Here is a 15,878-nt window from a genome sequence, read left to right on the forward strand (position 1 = left end):
AGGGCAGAACAAGGACCTGGGGTGTGCCTAAGAGGCCCCACTGTCTCCCTTCGCAGGCATCGCCCCCAACATCACCAGGGGCCCCCTGGACAGCACGGTGATTGACGGCATGTCAGTGGTGCTGGCTTGTGAGACTTCGGGGGCGCCCCGGCCGGCCATCACTTGGCAGAAAGGTAGCTGAGATAGATCTGCTTTGGAGGGTGTGGCCACGTGACAAAGTCTAGGGCAGTCCTCAGGGCTCAGTTCTGGAGCCAGCCGGGTGGGGTTTCCCATGTACAGTTGGGAAGGTTGTGCACTGTACAACCCAAGATGGTTTCTTTCACACGACGGTAGGTACCACGTGCCACCCTGCCGGGCTCAAGGCTCAGCTCTACCTCTTGTGAGGCCTGTGACCTTGGAGCCTCAAGGTTCCCATCTGTAAAATGGGGACAGTAGGACGCATACCTGGGAGCGGCATGAAAACTAGACGAGAGGATGCTCACGCAGGGCCTGCTCTGTGCCTGGGAAGTAGGGAGGCCCAAACAATGATGGCTGATGTAACAGCCCGGTGAAGGTTGTTCGTACAGGTAGGAGGCCATCCCCGCTCTGCAGGCAGCTTGCGGGGCTCCAGACACCTGAGCCACCAAAGCCCAAGCCGTCTACCTAGGTCCACCCACCCCGCGTGACTCCTCCACACTCTGCATTGTACACTCACCTTCACAGCCCTCCCCGGGGACACACACACATGTACACACACACACACAGAGTCACTCACTTACACCCCCCAGGCCTCTGCTCAGATGAACTTTCTCCACAGGACTCACCCAGGCCCTCCCCCGACCCCCCGCTGCTTTATTTTCCCACCTTCTAATACGCAAGATCATCTGCACCTTGGTTTTGCTTATTGCCTGGCCCCCCACGAGGTCAGGGCTTTCGATTTTGTCCCCTGCTATCTCCGCAGGGCCTAGAACAGAGTCTGACACACAGTGGATACCCCATCACTACTGGTGGGGGGAGTGTGGGCACACTCAGGCCCAGAAGTAAACACACCCACCTAACACGCTCACTTGTTCAGTATGCCCACACGTGTGTGCAGAGGGACCCGCTCACCCCCAGACTTGCACACGGACAGTCCCCTCTGTACAGACAGGTGGGATTTTCTTTAAAATAGGTGCAATCACGAAAACCTGCACTCTCAGACTCACTCACACACGGCGTATCCCCTCCCTCCTCCCTCCCTCCCTCTCCCTCTTTCCAGGCCTCCCTAGGTCCCACTGCAGAGGGAGGTCCGTCCTGACAAGGGCTGCCCCCGCCCTATGTGTCCCTCTCCGCCCCCACCCCTTACTGTCCCCACCCATCACTTTCCTCTGCTCCCCTGCAGGTGGCTCTCCAGAAGCATCCTCCCACAGGAGGCTTGCCGCCACTTTGTCAGAGCTCTCTGTCCCCTCCCCCCAGCCCAGGCGCCAGCTACCTCCGAGGGCTGTGCCCGGCAGCTCAAGGCACAGTGCTGGCTTCCTCTGGTGAAGGGCAGACAGCGCGGTGGGTGGAGACATCAGGGCTCTGGGCCACCCGCTCTGGGACCGTGTGCCCTTGTGTCCATCACCAAGTCAGAAACCGTTCTGGTCCCCAGCCCTGCTGCCACCACCATCCCCCCACCGGTGGCCCTTCCAGCCTTTCTGAAGCTGGGAGCCTGCCTGAGCTCACCCTGCCCCAGACGGGCCGGGGACGGGTGGGAGTGCCGTCCAGGCCCTTGGCGATGCCCGTGTCCCAGGGCGGCAGCCTGAACCCGTGCCCCCCCACCCCGTGTCGCCCCAGGGGAGCGCATCCTGGCCAGCGGCTCAGTCCAGCTGCCTCGCTTCACGCTCCTGGAATCCGGCAGCCTGCTCGTCAGCCCCACGCACACCTCCGACGCCGGCACCTACACCTGCTTGGCCACCAACTCTCGGGGGGCCGACGAAGCCTCGGCCGACCTGGTTGTGTGGGGTGAGTATGAAGGGCAAGCGGGAGCTCTTTAGTTAGTTGGTTAGTTGGCGCTGAGCGCGCGCGAGCCCCTGCAGCTCCACATCCGCGTGTCTGTCCAGCCGGCACGTCTTACAAGAAGGACCTGGATGGATCAATGCAGAGGACAGGCCACAGGAAGGCCAAGGTCCCGCGGGTGATGCCGTGTGAGCGAGGCTCTGGCCGTGCCTGGCCAAGCTGAGAGAAGAGAGAGCTGATGGGCATAGACTTTAGGGCCGAAATCAGCACACTTTTTCTGTAAAGGGCCAGATAGTAAATATTTTAGGCTTTGTGAGCCAAACAGTCTCTGTCACAGCTCCATGAACTCCTCTGTTTCATCAAGAAAGCAGCTGTAGACGGTGGTGAATCCAGCGGGTGTGGCTGAGTGCCAGGACGGGGGAATTTACCCAGCAGGCCCCCAGCTGGGCTCGACCCCAGGCTGTGGTTCGTGACCCCTGCTCTGGGGCAACTTCCCAAGCCCCTTCCCACCCTCAGATGGTACCACTTGGGATCTGGTACCACACGTAGGTGTGGGCCGCCCTTCTAGGCTGAGCGCCAGGGGCCTGGTGGGTGATGGTGGGCATTAGACCCAGAATCAGACGGTCCTATTTTTACCCTGGCTGGACCACTGGTGTGCTGGGAACGCAGCCCTGATCTTTCTTCATCCCTTGCGTGGGTTTGTGGGAGCAAAATTAAAAGAACCCCCACTGTGATCGTGGCTGCCAAGAATCCCATACCGTGGAAGCACATGGTTCTTAACGTTCTGGGACATTGACCACAGCAGACCAGTCCACCCGTAGAATTCAGCCACTCGGGTGCCGTTCACCTGAAGGTCCCCCTCCCCTACACCTGCATCTCACCTGTCTGTGTGGGACCCACCTGTTTCCCTTCCCACCACGCCGTCTCCCTGCTCTCTTTCAGCCCGGACCCGCATCACCAAGCCCCCCCAGGACCAGAGCGTCATCAAGGGAACCCAGGCCTCCATGATGTGTGGAGTGACCCATGACCCCCGAGTGACTGTCAGGTACTCCTTCGGCTGTGGCCCCTTGTAGGCAAAAGGGGAGGGGCAGCTTTAGGGGGTAGCTGGTTGCTGGGCGAGTGTCTACACGGGTAAGTGTGGCCCGTGCAGAGCTAGTGCAGGGCTGGGACATGGGGGATACTAAGTAAATGCCTGGCGGACTGACCAGCCTGAGTTGAATTGGGCAGGGTGGTGGGGGGAGGGGAAGGGGCTGGGGGGTGAAGAAGTGGAGGAAAGGGAGTGGAGGAGGGCGGAAGGCAAGGGATGAGAAAGAGGCATCTGTCTGGGGAGAGGTGGAGGCTCCGGGTTGCTCGGGACCCCCTGCTAGCACCACCCCCCCAGGCCTTAGACCCTCCGCCCACTGCGTGGACAGCAGGGGGGTCTGGGTAAACAGGCGTGGGAGCAGTGACAGGGCTGGGAAGGGAAAGGGTCCTGAGGTGACCCTCAAAGGGACACACGTGAGGGACAGAGGCCCAGCCTGGGGCCACCCCCGCCATCCTCCTTGGGAGCCCAGACCTCGGCCAGCCACTTGGCCTGGAGGGAACCAGGTCCCGCCGTGGAACACCCTGGAGAGGCCAGGGAGCACAGAAGAAGCCGAGAAAGTCACGAAAGCTGGGAACCCTCCCAGGCTGGGCACAAGGACACTTCCTGGAACTAAAACAGGAACAAAATGGTCCCTTCAGGCTCTCCCTTGAGCTCCGGGATGCTGAGTAGAAAACGTCACTGTTTCCTTAGAAATAAATACTCCCTCCGTGCTGCTTCTCTATCTTATGGGCAATGTCACTGCCAAAGCAACTGGCACGGAGCTGGAAGGGCCGGGCACTGATGCCACTTGGAGTAACGCCCGCTCTGCTCAGGAGGCAGTTGTGTCCTGGGGCCCCACCTGGTGGCCAGTGGGTATATGACAGTCTGTCTGGCCGCGACAAATGGGACCCCAGAAACCAAGGTTGGAGGCAAGGGTACCACAACTTTTTTTTTTTTGCTTTATTTCCCCTTTTTTATTTTATTTTTTATTGAAGTATAGTTGATTTACAATGTCGTGTTAATTACTACTGTACAACAAAGTGATTCAGTTATACATATGTATGTATATTCTTTTCCATTTGGGTTTATCAGAGGATATTGAACATAGTTCTCTGTGCTACACAGTAGGACCTTGTTGTGTAAAGGCTGTGTATAAAAGCTTACATCTGTAACCCCAACCTCCCAGTTCACCCTCCCCCAACCCCCTCCCCCTTGGCAACCGCCAGTCTGTTCTCTATGACCGCGATTCTGTTTCTGTTTTGTAGATAAGTTCGTTTGTGTCATATTTTAGATTCCACATGTAAGTGATAGCATATGGTATTTGTCTTTCTCTTTCTGACTTACTTCACTTAGTATGATAATCTTCAGTTGCATCCACATTGCTGCAAATGGCATTATTTTGTTCTTTTTTATGGCTAATGTTCCATTGTGTGTATGTACCACATCTTCTTTATCCATTCCTCTGTCGACGGACATCCATGGTTGTTTCCATGTCTTGGCTATGGTGAATAGTGCTGCTGTGAACATAGGGGTGCATGGATCTTTTTGAATTATAGTTTTTTCTGGATATATGTCCGGGAGTGGGATTGCTGGATCATTTGGTAGTTCTACGTTTAGTTTTCTGAGGACCCTCCATACCGTTTTCCACAGTGGCTGCACCGCCTTACATTCAAGGGTACTAGGCTTTTAGATCCACACCCATTCTCAGAGGATCTGTCTCAGGCCCCAGTTGGAGAAACACCTCATTAAACATTAAACATTGGCCCTTTAGGATACTCATCATCAAATGCAGACATGAGCCTTGAAATCACATAGATGGAGTTAGAACATGGCCAACAGATAATCTAGAAACATGAGCCTTGAAATCACATAGACGGAGTTAGAACATGGCCAACAGATAATCTAGAAACATGAGCCTTGAAATCACATAGACGGAGTTAGAACATGGCCAACAGATAATCTAGAAACATGAGCCTTGAAATCACATAGACGGAGTTAGAACATGGCCAGCAGATAATCTAGAATATGCTTATCCCAGGGTTTATTAGATTTTTATTTAAAAAGTTAATATACCAAGTGTAAAAATGTCTTCCAGGAGAACCCACATGTTCTCCCCATAGAACACTGTTGTGGGTCTCAGACCCATACATAAATAGCTGCTATCACTTTAGCATCCATTAATTGCAAATTTTTATTGTAACGAAAAGCTATATTAAGTCAGTAAAACTTTAAAATAAATTGGTATTTTATTAAAATGTTATCTACAAATACTTGGGGAAAACTTGCACATTTTATTCACCCTCTGAACAATTCTTGTGAACAGAGAGATTTAGGGACCCTTTGCAATATATCTGCAGGCCCACGTTCCGGGACCGCCAGTGAACTACAGATGGGAAATCACTGTTCCAGTTTACTGGAGGGGTCCTCGCCTTAGAGTGGAATTACCCATCTAGGACAATCTTTTTTAGATGGGGGAGGGAACAGAATTGGTCCATCATCCCCCCAAACTGGCAAAATCTGTGGCCAAGGCCACCCCGACATCTCCCACACACGCCTGGTTTCCGTCACCTTGGGGGAGGGGAGCTTCCCGGCAGCCCTCCACCTCCTTGAGGTGAGTCTTAGGGGTGGGGTGGGCCCCAGACTTAAGTATTTTTTTAGAAGTCCCCGAAGTGATTCTGATGTGTAGCCAGAATTAAAAATCCCTGTTCTGGCGGCAGGAAACATACCAGGGGTTCCCTGAGTAGACAGACTGGAAAGGATTTGAACAACCAAATCAGACTAAAGTGGTAGCCACTTAATCCTGGTTACATATCCTCAGAATAAAGCTGGGCTCCAGGGGACGCAGGCTGGGCAGGTGTAGGTGGCAGCATGAAAAACCTCCAAAATTGCTTCTGTTTGGTATCTGAACCCAGATCTAGACTGAATCCGAACAGTCCACCTTGTTAATATTAATCAGTGTTGTTACTGTTTTTTCTTATCATACAGCTAATAGGTATCCGTTTTGGGAGGACAATATAGAAAATGCAGGGAAACCAAAGACCATGGGGAGGGATGGAGAGAGAGGAAGTAGAAAAGGAGATTGATCTGTTTCCTTTCACTAGAGAGAGTAGTATTTGGGTGTCATTTGAAAAAACTAGAAACAGTGTTTTACTCTGGTTTTTCCCTTACGAACCTGTTGTGAATCTCTTCCTCTGTCAGTTATATGACTGTTCAGTCCTCCACTGTGTGGATGCCACAGAATTTGTTACCAGTTCCCTAATGCTGGGTATGTGGATTGTTTCTGAATTTTTGCTCATGTTAAGAAATATCATTCTGAATGTCCTTATAACTAAATATTTTTGCACATCTTTGATCTCCTGAGGACTATAAAATATTAGTTAGGGCTTCCCCGGTGGCGCAGTGGTTGAGAGTCCGCCTGCCGAGGCAGGGGACGCGGGTTCGTGCCCCGGTCCGGGAAGATCCCACGTGCCGCGGAGCGGCTGGGCCCGTGAGCCGTGGCCGCTGAGCCTGCGCGTCCGGAGCCTGTGCTCCGCAACGGGAGAGGCCACGGCAGTGAGAGGCCCGCGTACCGCAAAAAAAAAAATATATATATATATATATATAACAGGCTCATTCTCCCCAGCCATCTCACACTCCCTAAACCCAGAGAGTTCTAGGGCCTTGTGACTCAGCCCCATCACCCTGTCCCTTCATTGAGCGACTGATGGAAAGCATCCCAGCCCGACCGCATTCCTGCCCTGGTCGCCCTGGTCGCCCTTCCCGGGGGAAGCGGCCCAGCATCCTCCCGGGAGCTGGCACCCCGTGTGTTCACGACAATGATTGTGTCTCCTCCAGGGCAGACCCAGGGCAGGTACTGCTCATTGTCAGGCACGGGCACGTGTGTAGTTTCTCAAGTCCCCCTTTGTACTGACTGACCAAAGCTAAAGTGATTTTTCTAGATGCCGAAGTTAATTTGTCACAGTGATGCATTGATCTGATGCTTCCCGTCGTAAAACTAATCCCCACATGTAGTCTACATGGAGACGTTCATTCTTTCTCCAGCCCTAATCTTTTAACCTCTTTGGAAGATACCTTTTGTCCACTCTGCACCGCTTGGTGATGGCTTCCGGCCAAAAGCGACCAGGCTGTGACCTGGACCTGAACTGAAGGTGTGAACGGTGGGTAATGATGTGGTCACGCTCCTGGACCAAGGGCCCCACCCGCAGGCGTGATGGGCTGCAGGTGCCCCCGCTGTGGCTGGGGGCTTGCCCCCTGCCCACCTTTGGAGCTCCCTGCTCCAGACCAGCCCTGGGCTGTGCCCTCCCCAGCAGCCCCCCCCCCACCCTGCCTTCCCTGCCTCTCTTTACATAGCGGTCCTTCTTACTCTCAGGTACGTCTGGGAGAAGGATGGGGCCACACTGAGCATGGAGGGCAACCCCCGCATCCGTCTAGACAGAAACGGCTCCCTGCACATCTCGCAGACGTGGTCCGGGGACATCGGCACCTACACCTGCCGGGTGCTCTCAGCCGGAGGCAACGACTCTCGCAGTGCCCACCTGCGTGTGAGGTGAGGGCAGGCTCCGGGGGGTAAAGGGGTGCAGGCAGCAAAGGGAAGGCTGCGTCTAGGCAGGCCACCAGGCCAGGTGTGACCTGAGCCCGCTCACCTCACCCCAGCATCCTCCAGGCCTTCGCCAGCTCAGTTCGGCCCCTGTCAAGGGCGGGGAGTCTGGGTTATGGCTTTCGCCAGGTGGGCTCCAAAGCCAGTGCACAGAGTCTCCAGCTAGATGGCCCCAAAGGCTGGGTTCGGGGGCCGAGCACCAGATATCATGGGAGCTCAGACTGAGTCCTGGGTGTCACCTGATTCTAGACCTCACGGGGGGGCCCCGCCACACCTGTCTCCTCCAGGCAGCTGCCTCATGCCCCTGAGCACCCAGTGGCGACTCTCAGCGCCGCGGAGAGAAGGGCCGTCAACCTGACGTGGGCCAAGCCCTTCGACGGCAACAGCCCACTGATCCGCTACGTCCTGGAGATGTCGGAGAACAGTAAGGCTGCTCCCACCCCCTCCGCCGACCGCAGCCAGGGCGACCCCACTTCCGTACCTTTGAGCCAACCCTCTGGACGGCCCAGCTCCCTCATCTGTAAAATGAGCCACGGCATCCTGCCGTCGTGTGACAATTGAACGAGATGACGCACAGGCTGGACTTGGGACCTGCCACCCAGAAGCCTCCAAGACACTGGCCATTAGTTTTTTGTTTGTTTTTTGTTGGTTTTTTTTATTATTATTAATTTATTTATTTATATATATATTTTTGGCTGCGTTGGGTGTTCGTTGCTGTGCGCGGGCTTTCTCTAGTTGCAGCGAGCGGGGGCTACTGTTCGTTGTGGTGCACGGGCTTCTCATTGCAGTGGCTTCTCCTGTTGCGGAGCACGGGCTTCAGTAGTTGCGGCTCTCGGGCTCTAGAGTGCAGGCTCAGTAGTTGTGGCCACGGGCTTAGTTGCTCCACGGCATGTGGGATCTTCCCAGACCAGGGCTCGAACCCGTGTCCCCTGCATTGGCAGGTGGATTCTTAACCACTGCGCCATCAGGGAAGTCCCTGGCCATTAGTTTTGTTTTGTTTTTTTTAATTTTTATCCTCCATCCCCAAGCCATGAACTCCAAAATTAGCAGGCATCATTTGAGTGGTGTTTCAAATACAGTTTGCTAGAGCTCATCAATTTGAGAAAAAACAAAAAAGATAGAAAAGACAAATGCCTCTCAGTTCCCATGAGCCCTTGCTCCCTCCCCAGGACCCCCCAACCCCCTGGGACGTGTGGGCTAAGGGGGACCCAGAAAAATGACGTGACCAGCCTCTACTGGACCAAGCTGGGGAGGTACTACCCTGCCAGCCCAAACGAGGCTGGACCCCTGCTGGGAATGGAGGGGGAAGAAGCGTGCACCCCCAAGATGCCTACCTCAGCCTCCACCCTCTGTCCCTGTAGATGCCCCCTGGACGGTGCTCCTGGCCAGTGTGGACCCCGAGGCCACCTCGGTGATGGTCAAGGGCTTGGTTCCCGCACGTTCCTACCAGTTCCGTCTTTGTGCCGTCAACGACGTGGGGAGAGGACAGTTCAGCAAAGACACAGAGAGGTGAGGGGAGCCGGGTGGGCGTCTGTCAGGGGCTCAACTCACTAACCCAGTTGAGTTGTCCTTCTCACTGTGGGCCATGCAAGTTCCAAGACTTAACCCCATTCTGCTGTACATCCCCATGGGTTGCCATCATTGTTAAACGCACGTGAATTTCCAAAGACGTCTAGGGTCTACACGGATCTCTGTATGCAGTGCCTTGCATGGTGCCAGACCCCATGAAGCCTCCAACAAAGCTTTTTTTAAAATGATGAAAGTTTAATAAAAACAGCAGTTCACGCGTTTTAACACCCACTTGTGTAGGAGGCGCGTTCTAGCCGCCTAGACCCCCATAGAACAGGCAGCCTCCTCTAGTGAGAAAAAAGACATCAGGTCAGAATGATAGTGACACCAATCCCATGCCCCAAAGCTGTGTGCTTTGCTCTTTATTTTTTTATGTGTGTTTTTATTTTTTCCAGATTTATTGAGATATCGTTGACTTGTAACATTATGTAAGTTTAAGGTGTACAATGCGTTGATTTGACACACTCCTCTATGGCAAAATGATTACCCCCGTGGTGTTAGCTGACACCTCCATCCTGTCACATAATTACCGTTTCTTTTTGTGGTGAGAACATTTGAGATCAACTTTCTTAGTAACCTTCAAGTATATAATACAGAATTCTTAGCTATAATCACCATGCTGTGTATTCCATCACCAGAACTTGTTATTCTTATAACTGGAAATTTATGCCTTTTGACTAACATCTTCCCCAGCCCCCCACCTCCTCTATTTCTCTGAGTTCAGCTCCCTTAGATTGCACGTATAAGTGAGATCTGCAGTATCTGTCTTTCTCTGCCTGACTTATTTCACTTAGCATAACACCCTGCTGGTCCATCCATGTTTTTGCAAATGGCAGAATTTCTTTCTCTCTCATGGCTGGAAAATCTTTCACTGTATAGCTGTGTTACATCTTCTTTATCCATTTATTTGTTGACGGACACTTAGGGTGTTTCCATATCTTGGCTATTGTGAATAATGCTGCCGTAAACATGGGGGTGCAGATATGTCTTCGAGATCCTGTTTTCATTTCTTTGGGGTGAATATATACCCAGAAGTGGGGTAGCTGGATCACGTGGTAGTTCTGTTATCAATTTGGGGGGGAACCTCCATATTGTTTCCCATAGTCCCTGTACCAGTTTTTACTCCCACCAACAGTGCACGAGGGGTCCCTTTTATCCACATCCCCACCAACACTTGTTGTTTGTTGCCTTTTTTGTTTTTGTTTTTGTTTTTGTTTTGCGGTACGCGGGCCTCTCACTGTCGTGGCCCCTCCCACTGCGGAGCACAGGCTCCGGACGCGCAGGCTCAGCGGTCACGGCTCACGGGCCCAACCGCTCCGCAGCATGTGGGATCTTCCCAGACCGGGGCACGAACCCGCGTCCCCCGCATCGGCAGGCGGACTCTCAACCACTGCGCCACCAGGGAAGCCCTGTTTGTTGTCTTTTTGATAATAGCCATTCTGATGGGCATAAGGTAATATCTCACTGTGGTTTTGGTTTGCATTTCCCTGATGGTTAGTGACGTTGAGCACCTTTTCATTGACCTGTTGGCCATTTTTATGTCTTTTTTGGAAAAATGTCTATGCTGCTCATTTGCCCATTTTTTGATCAGATTATTTCGTTTTTTGCTGTTGAGTTGTATGAGTTCTTTATATATTTTGGATATTAACCCCTTGTCAGATACACGGTTTGCAGATGTTTTCTCCCATTCCATTATGTCGCCTTTTGATTTTGTTGTTTCTTTTTCTGTGCAGAAGCTTTTTAGTTTGATATAGTCCCACTTTTATTTATTTTTGCTTCTGTTGCTTGTCCTTTTGGTGTCATATCCAGGAAATTACTGCCAAGACCAAAATCAAGGAGCTTTCCTCTTATGTTTTATTCTAGGAGTTTTATAGTTTCAGGTCTTAAGTTTGTCTTTAATCCATTTCGAGTTCACTTTCGGGAGTGGTGTAAAATAGAGGTCCAATTGCCTGCTTCTGCGTATGGTTTTCCAGTTTTCCCAACATCGTTTATTGAAGAGACTATCCTTTTCCCATTGAGAAGAGTTAATATTGTTAAAATGTCCATATCGCCCAAAGCCATCCGTTGATTCGATGCAGTCCCTATCGCAATTCCAACGGCATTTTTCACAGAAATAGTAAAAAACGATTCTAAAATTTGTATAGAGCCACAAAAGACCCCAAATAGCCAAAGCATCCTGAGAACAAAGAACAAAGCCAGAGGCACCACACTTCCCGATTCCCAACTATACTACAAAGTTATAGTAAACCAAAACAGTATGCTACTCATAAAAATAGACACATAGGGAATTCCCTGGTAGTCAAGTGGTTAGGACTCAGCACTTTCATTGCTGTGGCCCGGGTTCAATCCCTGGTTGGTGAACTGAGATCCTGCAAGCTGCAACCAAAAAAAAAAAAAAAAAAAATAGACACATAGACCAATGGAACAGAATTGAGAGCCCAGAAATAATAGCAAATAGAAATAGCAAACAGTACTTGCTAAGGGAGCCAAGAACGCACTTTGCTCTTTAAAAGATGCTCTTTGGTGTGTACACAGACGCCCCCCACTGGGTTTAATCAATCATTGTGGTTTCCCCACAGTTACAATAAGCTTGAATCCCTCTGGCTTTTACTAGGGGGATGCCACAGGGGCTGTGACACTCTAACAGGAGGGAGAAGTGACAGCTAACAGCCTGGCATGGAGAGCAGTTATAGGAGAATTTATTCATTCACTGTTTACTGAGCACCTACTATGTGCCAGGCCATGTTTGGACCACGAGAGGTGGTGCAGGGGAAAAAAATGGACATAGCCCCAATCCTTCAGAGCTACGAAATCCCAATAACAAGAAGCCTCGAAGTGTAGGGAAACCATCCTATAACTTCTCCAGTCCTTCGGGCTTCCCTGTGTAATGCTGATTCATCTTCTTAATGAATCGTCCTGAGTCAGCAAGTAAAAGGTTAGATTACCCTCACTTGAGGCTTTACAAAGCCATGGGAGGGTGCAGGATGTTTTGGAAAAGCTATCCATCAGGAAACAAAAACATAAAACGGGAAAGACATCCATCAAAAATAATCAACTTTTGTTGTTAATGGATGCATGTCAGTTATGTGAAAAATACAGAAGTGGAATGCTGTGTCCCCTGGCCATGCCAGAGAAAGAAATGCAGTAGCACTGGGCTTCGGGGGGTGCGGGGATGCTCAAACTCTCACGCACACACCATGCCACCCCTACCCGGCCTGCCTCACCCCTGCCGGGGCTCAGCTGCTTCGTAAAGGAAGCGTGGTTCAAGTTCACCGCCAGCTGGTAACTGGGAGGTGAGTATTTGACACTCCTGCTTCTAAAATACTTGAACACTCATGACGTCATCAACCCCGACAGCAGCTTCTTTGACAAATGGGAAACCAAGGCCTGTGTCCCTCAACCGCACAGAAACTACATATATCTGGTGCTTTACAGTGTTTTAAAAAGACTTCCATATACATTGTGTCATTCGAGCTTCAACCACTCATAAAGCAGGCGAGTGGACTTTATGATACTGCTTTTACAGGTAAAGAAGCAAGCTCAGAGAAGTTAAGTGACTAGCCCAAAAGCACACAGCAATTGTGCAGAGTCATCCAGGGACAGAGGAGGGTGGGGCCTCTTCCTATCCCATTAAACTCCTGTATTTACCGTGGAGACTAGGAGTGAAAAGCCCTGCCCATTCTTGGTGTTTTCCTATCCAGGGTCTCCCTTCCTGAGGAGCCCCCCACGGCCCCTCCACAGAATGTCATCGCCAGCGGCCGGACCAACCAGTCCATCATGATCCAGTGGCAGCCACCTCCCGAGAGCCACCAGAATGGCATCCTTAAGGGCTACATCATCAGGTAGGCGTCCACACCAGGGAAAGGAGGGGCCGCCCAGACTCAAGAGGAAAGAGATGAGGGAGGGTCAGGGAGTGGATTGGAAAACAGAGCAGATTCATGGCAGGTCCTTCTTCATCAACAAGGACCAGGCAACAAGAAATGCCTACACGACAGTAGGAGGAATTGAAGTTAGACATCTAGAAGAACTTCCAGCAGTGAGAGCCTTGGAAAACAATAGGAATGGTTAGAGAGGAGATACAATGTAGCCTCCTTAAGCCTGTATGGATGGCAGGTCTGCCAGACATCAGGGCTACATAGGAGTAGGGCTACACGGAGACACGTTACTATCCAGGGGACCAACCACCTGGGAAACCAAGAATATTCTAGCAGGCCAGATTTCCCCAGGACAGACAATGAGTGGGCGAATGACTAGGCCAAGAACTGGTTAAAAAGTGGAAGTCCTGTCTTTGGTCCCTACTGCCCAGTGGAGCCCAGTTATATAGCCTTTTATTTTTACATTTGACTGTGGGTGCTTTACTGGTAACCTGAAAGTGTATTACTAAGTTGTTACTAAAATTTGGTATTCATAAAAGAAAATTGGCCTGCTACTTGAAACTTCTGAGAACTCGTGTCAGTGTTCTGAACTCTGGCTGGTTGCAAGATGCTAGGCAGCTTCACACGTCTCTTTCCTGAATGTGTACACTCACAGCACTGGAATTCCCCGATTTTGGAAGCAGTTACTGTTGGTTGGGCTGCTCTGTTATCGGTCAATTTCGTCGTGGGCTTTTTGGTGAATCCTAAAGGGTGGTGGTTCTCAAAGTGTGGTCCCTGGACCAGCAACGTCAGCGTCACTTGAGAACTTGATAGGAATGCAAATTCTCAAGTCCTACCCCTCACCTGTGGAATGAGAACCTTTGGGATAAGCCCAGCAATCTGTGTTTCAACAGGCTTTTCGGGTGTCTTTAATGCACGCTAAGGCTTTGAGAACCACTGCTGTGGGGTTTTGTGAAGCATCAGAATAAGTTGGGGCCTCTGATTTCCCCATAGTTAGACGCTAGAGTATGTGTGCACTGTTGTTCTCCTATGAGCTATCCATCCTCCAAAATTTGCCTGTACGTATCCCATTTCTTTATTACCCTGCGTTCTTTTTTCCAGTGGAAGGTGGAACTTGGTAGAGTACGTAGCCTCAGGTTTTTTTCTTTCCACCTCAGTGAATGACTGTCCAAAGAGGGAGCCCTTCTCCTAGAAGGAGAAAGGAAATGAGCCCGACCTTTGGAGACCACTCTCTGATCAGCGACCCCTCAAAGCTAGACCTGTGAGATCTTCCCAGGAGCTCTCAGCATCCCTGGCTAGCTATCCTACCAGTGTCCTCCTCCCCCGTCAAAAAGAAGAGTCCAGACACATCCCCTGGACTTGCGTCATCCCGTGGGGTAGCCGCTGGTCACTTGCAGCCGTTTAAATTAATAGAAAAGTAAATTAAATGACAAAGGTAGTTCCTCAGTTACATTAAGCACGTTTCAGGCACCCAAACCCACAAGTGCTAGCAGGTTCCATGTTGGACAGCATGGATGTGGGCTTCCACCGCCACAGACAGCTTTCTGGGCACGAGCACAGCAGGCTGACTCCGATCCATGGCATCTTGGCTTTCTCCCCTCAGGTACTGCCTGGCCGGGCTGCCTGTTGGGTACCAGTTTAAGAACATCACGGATGCTGATGTCAACAACCTGCTGCTGGAGGACCTCATCATCTGGACCAACTACGAGATCGAGGTGGCCGCCTACAACAGCGCCGGACTGGGTGCCTACAGCAGCAAAGTCACCGAGTGGACACTGCAGGGAGGTGGGTGGGGACAGTGGCCGTGGAGGAGCTGGTACTTCCCCCTCTCCGTGCCTGATGGGTCCTGACTGTCCAGTCCTGACTGCCTCAACCGTGTCACCTGTTTTATCCAGTCCCAGGCTGTCACATGCTGTGCCCAGCTACCCCGTAGGGTGGGAGGACGGAGGGAAAGATGGATGAAGAGGTTGGGGTGGGTGTGATGAACGCAGAGGCTTCGGGGATACAGGGGCCTTCTGCAAAGTTACCCATTAACTGGATCATGAAACAGCTTACATTTAGCGTTGTACCTAAAAACCACCCTGAGCATTTTCAGATCCATCACTTTTATTTGTGGGTACCCTGTGAAATGGGCCAGACCGGTTTCATTAAGCCCAAACTAATCTGCAGAAAGAGGGCATCTGAAGTCTCCGTAGCAGCAGGGGAGGAGCTGGGGGGAGGGGTGTAAAGCAGGGTCCGCAGACCTCATGTGTTTTCGCTGCTTAACCGGGCCGGACAGTCAGACGGTGCCCCCTCCACACACACCCCTACCTCTCTGCTCTCCTCCAGTGCCCACGGTCCCTCCGGGCAACGTGCATGCAGAAGCCACCAACTCCACGACCATCCGCTTCACCTGGACTGCCCCCAGCCCCCAGTTCATCAACGGCATCAACCAGGGCTACAAGGTACTTGAGGCCTCTCCTTGCCCCGAGAGGAAGCCTGGAGATTCTCGGAAGGACGCAGGCCACAGAGGCAGGGAGAAGGCGAGGAAGGGGGAGGAGGGAGTCCCCGCTCTGTCTCTGAATCATTGGTTCAAGCCAAGCAGAGGATACATGATCAGGGCAAGGGGCATGCGGGCTTTCCCCAGGTCCACGTCCAGGCCACGGGGAGTACGGACACTGGCCTGTCTGTGACCCAGTGCAGGGAGCAGTCAGTCTCGATGAGCCTGCCTTATGAACAAAACCAGGTTTGCTTCAGGTTCAGGGTCCCCGCACAGCCACGGCCCCAGCAGAAAAATCCAGAACGGGGCTTCCCTGGTGGCGCAGTGGTTGAGAGTCCG

The 15,878-nt window shown here is 51.9% G+C and overlaps 1 protein-coding gene across 1 annotated transcript in view; it reads left to right on the top strand.

Annotated features, from left to right (window-relative positions):
- The window catches only part of SDK2 (sidekick cell adhesion molecule 2), a 93,803-nt gene that overhangs the window by 17,532 nt on the left and 60,393 nt on the right, over positions 1-15,878 (top strand). The window contains exons 7-15 of the mRNA XM_060135284.1: positions 57-173; positions 1,795-1,962; positions 2,899-3,001; positions 7,389-7,565; positions 7,904-8,040; positions 8,978-9,125; positions 12,887-13,027; positions 14,664-14,845; positions 15,389-15,504. Coding sequence (XP_059991267.1) covers positions 57-173; positions 1,795-1,962; positions 2,899-3,001; positions 7,389-7,565; positions 7,904-8,040; positions 8,978-9,125; positions 12,887-13,027; positions 14,664-14,845; positions 15,389-15,504 — 1,289 coding nt within the window. The remainder of the gene's footprint in view (positions 1-56; positions 174-1,794; positions 1,963-2,898; positions 3,002-7,388; positions 7,566-7,903; positions 8,041-8,977; positions 9,126-12,886; positions 13,028-14,663; positions 14,846-15,388; positions 15,505-15,878) is intronic.

The sequence above is a fragment of the Lagenorhynchus albirostris genome, chromosome 20, assembly GCF_949774975.1.
Source record: "Lagenorhynchus albirostris chromosome 20, mLagAlb1.1, whole genome shotgun sequence".
NCBI lineage: Eukaryota > Metazoa > Chordata > Mammalia > Artiodactyla > Delphinidae > Lagenorhynchus > Lagenorhynchus albirostris.